At 39.7% G+C, this 3124-nt stretch overlaps 1 protein-coding gene across 3 annotated transcripts; it reads left to right on the top strand.

Moving 5' to 3' along the window:
* Positions 1-264: 264 nt before the first annotated feature.
* Positions 265-2283, top strand: LOC131336298 (myb-related protein 306-like). Of its 3 annotated transcripts, none has more exons than XM_058372085.1 (4): positions 265-415; positions 452-583; positions 833-962; positions 1139-2283. In XM_058372085.1, coding segments are annotated over exons 1-4 (993 nt in total). In that variant the 5' UTR covers positions 265-414; the 3' UTR covers positions 1869-2283. The 3 variants fall into 3 exon arrangements, with proteins under 3 accessions (XP_058228068.1, XP_058228066.1, XP_058228065.1); XM_058372083.1 differs by having other exon boundaries at positions 269-421; XM_058372082.1 differs by having other exon boundaries at positions 270-583.
* Positions 2284-3124: the final 841 nt, after the last annotated feature.

Here is a 3124-nt window from a genome sequence, read left to right as displayed (position 1 = left end):
ACAATGAAATGAATGAATGCAACGCGGTTTTGTGTGGCCGAAACAGAAGGAAGCCATCTTTCTCTCTCTCTTTATAATAGAGCTGACTTTTGGCGTAGCAAGAAAATGAGAGGATTAAATGCTTACTGCTGTCACGCTTTTGACTCTTTTCACCTCTTCTTCCCTTCTTTGGTCAGCCTAAATACCACCAGGCTCTCTCTCTCTCTCTCTCTCTCTCTCTCTCTCTCTCTCTCCTTGGTACTCGGTAGTAGTAGTATATATAAACAAGGGTTCCTGCCCCTTAGACTACTGTCTCCCCTTTTCTTCCAAACAAAGAAATCAAGTCTTTAACAGGTAAACAAAGATAGCAGAAGACGACTCTTTCCATCTAGATAATACTATAACAGAGACCTTGAGAGAGAGAGAGAGAGAGAGAGAGAGAGAGAGAGAGAGAGAGAGAGAGAGAGAGAGATGGGAAGACCACCTTGCTGTGACAAAGTAGGAGTGAAAAAGGGGCCATGGACACCAGAAGAGGACATCGTATTGGTTTCATACATCCAAGAACATGGACCAGGGAACTGGAGATCTGTTCCTACTAATACTGGTAATTCAAATTACTAAATTACTACTAACTATTTTCCTACCTATTTTATTTCATTTAATTCTCACTTGGCTTATCGGAGAATTATTTTACTGCTACATGCAGGGTGGTGTATTTAATATACTGCCCACCTGTAGCACCGCTCTCTTGAATGAGGGGTACAGTAGTACAGGAGTGCCGAATTTACCATTTTGTACAAGATGAGAGAGTTTCTTTCTAATATTCTTGTTTTTTTGGGGGGGCCTTTTTCAGGTTTGTTGAGATGTAGCAAGAGCTGCAGGCTGAGATGGACTAATTATCTGAGGCCAGGCATCAAAAGGGGTAACTTCTCTGATCACGAAGAGAAGATGATCGTCCACCTCCAAGCCCTTCTAGGCAACAGGTAAAACCACCACCCAGAGTTATATAGTAAAATAGACCGTATTAATGTATCGTATTAATTAGTCGTTAGATAACGAGATTTACCTATGTATCGGCTGTGATACTATTCGATATCGCCAGTATTTGGCTAATTAATATTGTAAAGTGAAGTTTTATTTCATTTTTTGTTGGGTACAGATGGGCTGCAATAGCTTCGTATCTCCCACAAAGAACAGACAACGACATCAAGAACTACTGGAACACCCATTTGAAGAAGAAGCTCAAGAAGCTTCAAGGGCAAGACGGTCAGAACAAGGACGAGATCTCATCTTCTTCAAAATCAATCTCCAAGGGCCAGTGGGAGAGAAGGCTCCAAACTGACATCCACACGGCCAAGAAAGCCCTCTGCGAGGCCTTGTCCCTTGACAAATCAATCAACTTATCAAACCTAAAACCCAATATTCTCAGCCCAACAACAGACCAATCCTCCTCCTCCAAAACCGCCTATGCATCCAGCACCGAAAACATAGCTAGATTGCTCCAAACCTGGATGAAAAACCCACCTAATAACAAGTCATCCCAAACAAGCTCGGAAACAAACACTCAAAACTCGTTCATCAACGCGGTCGGAGCGAGTTCTTCTAGTCCTAGCGAGGGGACAATGAGTTCGGCGACTCCGGAGGGATTCGATCTCTCCGTTTTCGGGTTCCATTCGCATGCCTCTCAATCGGTGTCGGTGGACGAGACGACAAATTTCGCGCCTGATCAGTGTAGTCTTTTTCAAGATGAGAGCAAGCCGAGTTTGGATCATCAGTTGGTTCCGTTGTCGTTGCTGGAGAAATGGCTGTTTGATGACGGAGCTGGTGCGGGGCAAGGACAAGGTTACGTAATGGATATGTCCTTGGGGGAATCTGATGAGCTGTTTTAGATTAGGGAATGGTTCTTCTTCCGTAACTGTCTACTAGCAGTGCTAGAGGTGTTCCACAAGTGTAGATCCGACAAGAATACCTAACAAAAAATGTGTGGTGTCTAGAACAGTAATCGGAGAGGGTTCAATCACTTTAGATTATGGTTATGAAAGTCTATGGCGTTTTTTGTTTTTGATGAAAACAAAATAGTAGAAGGAAACGATCAGATCGAGCGGGACAATCTTTGTGTGATGAAAGCACGTTGGACCTTTGGGTTTTTGTTTTTTTGTACTTTAATTGTACTTTCTCTTGTCTTGTTTAGAGTTCTGTTTTGAGGTTGAGAAAGAAAAGATGATATCTCCTAAAGTTGTAAATTACAGGCAAATATATCTACTTGTACTTCATCGGAATAAATCTTACTTTTTTTTTCCTTTTTAATTAGAATTAATTTTTTTCCCTCGGTTCTTGCTTTGTAACACTTGATTTCAAGAACCAATTTGGGGTTCGAGTTCACAATGGAGGAGCACCGGACACCCTGTTGTAAACTGAACACGAACGTAGAGACTTCATTTTGACCAAAAAAGAGAGAAAGATATGTATGTTCTTAGCGTCCTCGGGAGAACTACTTGATTGATGGTAGTTTTTTTTTTACAAAAAGTTTGTCTATAGTTTAATGACTTTGGACAAATTATTTTCGCTTCATGAACTTTAAGTTAATGTATGTGAAAAGAATGACATATTTCAAAATTCGTTTTATGGACTTTAGCCCGTTTTGTTCATTTAGACATGAGGGAAACCAACATGAATGCAGCTAGTCCTTTTTGTTATCGAAGAGTTGGAGGCATTAATAGTAGGTAGACAAGATCCCTATTTTGCTAAAGAGATTGCTTTTCGTGATTAGAACTTGTAAAGAGAGAGAAACAACAAGAGAATGGAGAGAAATGTTAATTCCTTTTAATTGACTGTTGCAATCTCTCCAAAAGTGCAGTGATTGATGGGGGAGTCAACAAAAAAAAAAAACCGGAAGCCCGAGTTGCGTTTTGGCGGATAAAAAAAAACAAAAACGGAATGATTTTTCACCCTACACATTTTTATAAATGCACTTGAAATAATTTATTTTAGTGCATAAAATCAAACAAAATCTCAAAGCACTCAATTGGAAATTAAAAATTTTCAATGTTTTATTATAAAGAGTGCAAACGATAATAATAGGAGTACGTGCAAAATCACTTACTTATTATTAACCCAACCCTATATAAATAATATCCTACCAATT

The sequence above is a fragment of the Rhododendron vialii genome, chromosome 8a (genome assembly GCF_030253575.1).
Source record: "Rhododendron vialii isolate Sample 1 chromosome 8a, ASM3025357v1".
NCBI lineage: Eukaryota > Viridiplantae > Streptophyta > Magnoliopsida > Ericales > Ericaceae > Rhododendron > Rhododendron vialii.
This window is presented reverse-complemented; position numbering and strand designations above follow the sequence as displayed.

Coding starts and splice junctions, on each gene's coding strand:
- LOC131336298 (XM_058372085.1), top strand. Junction 584..832: donor ATCTGTTCCTACTAATACTG/GTAATTCAAATT, acceptor GGCCTTTTTCAG/GTTTGTTGAGATGTAGCAAG. Junction 963..1,138: donor CAAGCCCTTCTAGGCAACAG/GTAAAACCACCA, acceptor TGTTGGGTACAG/ATGGGCTGCAATAGCTTCGT.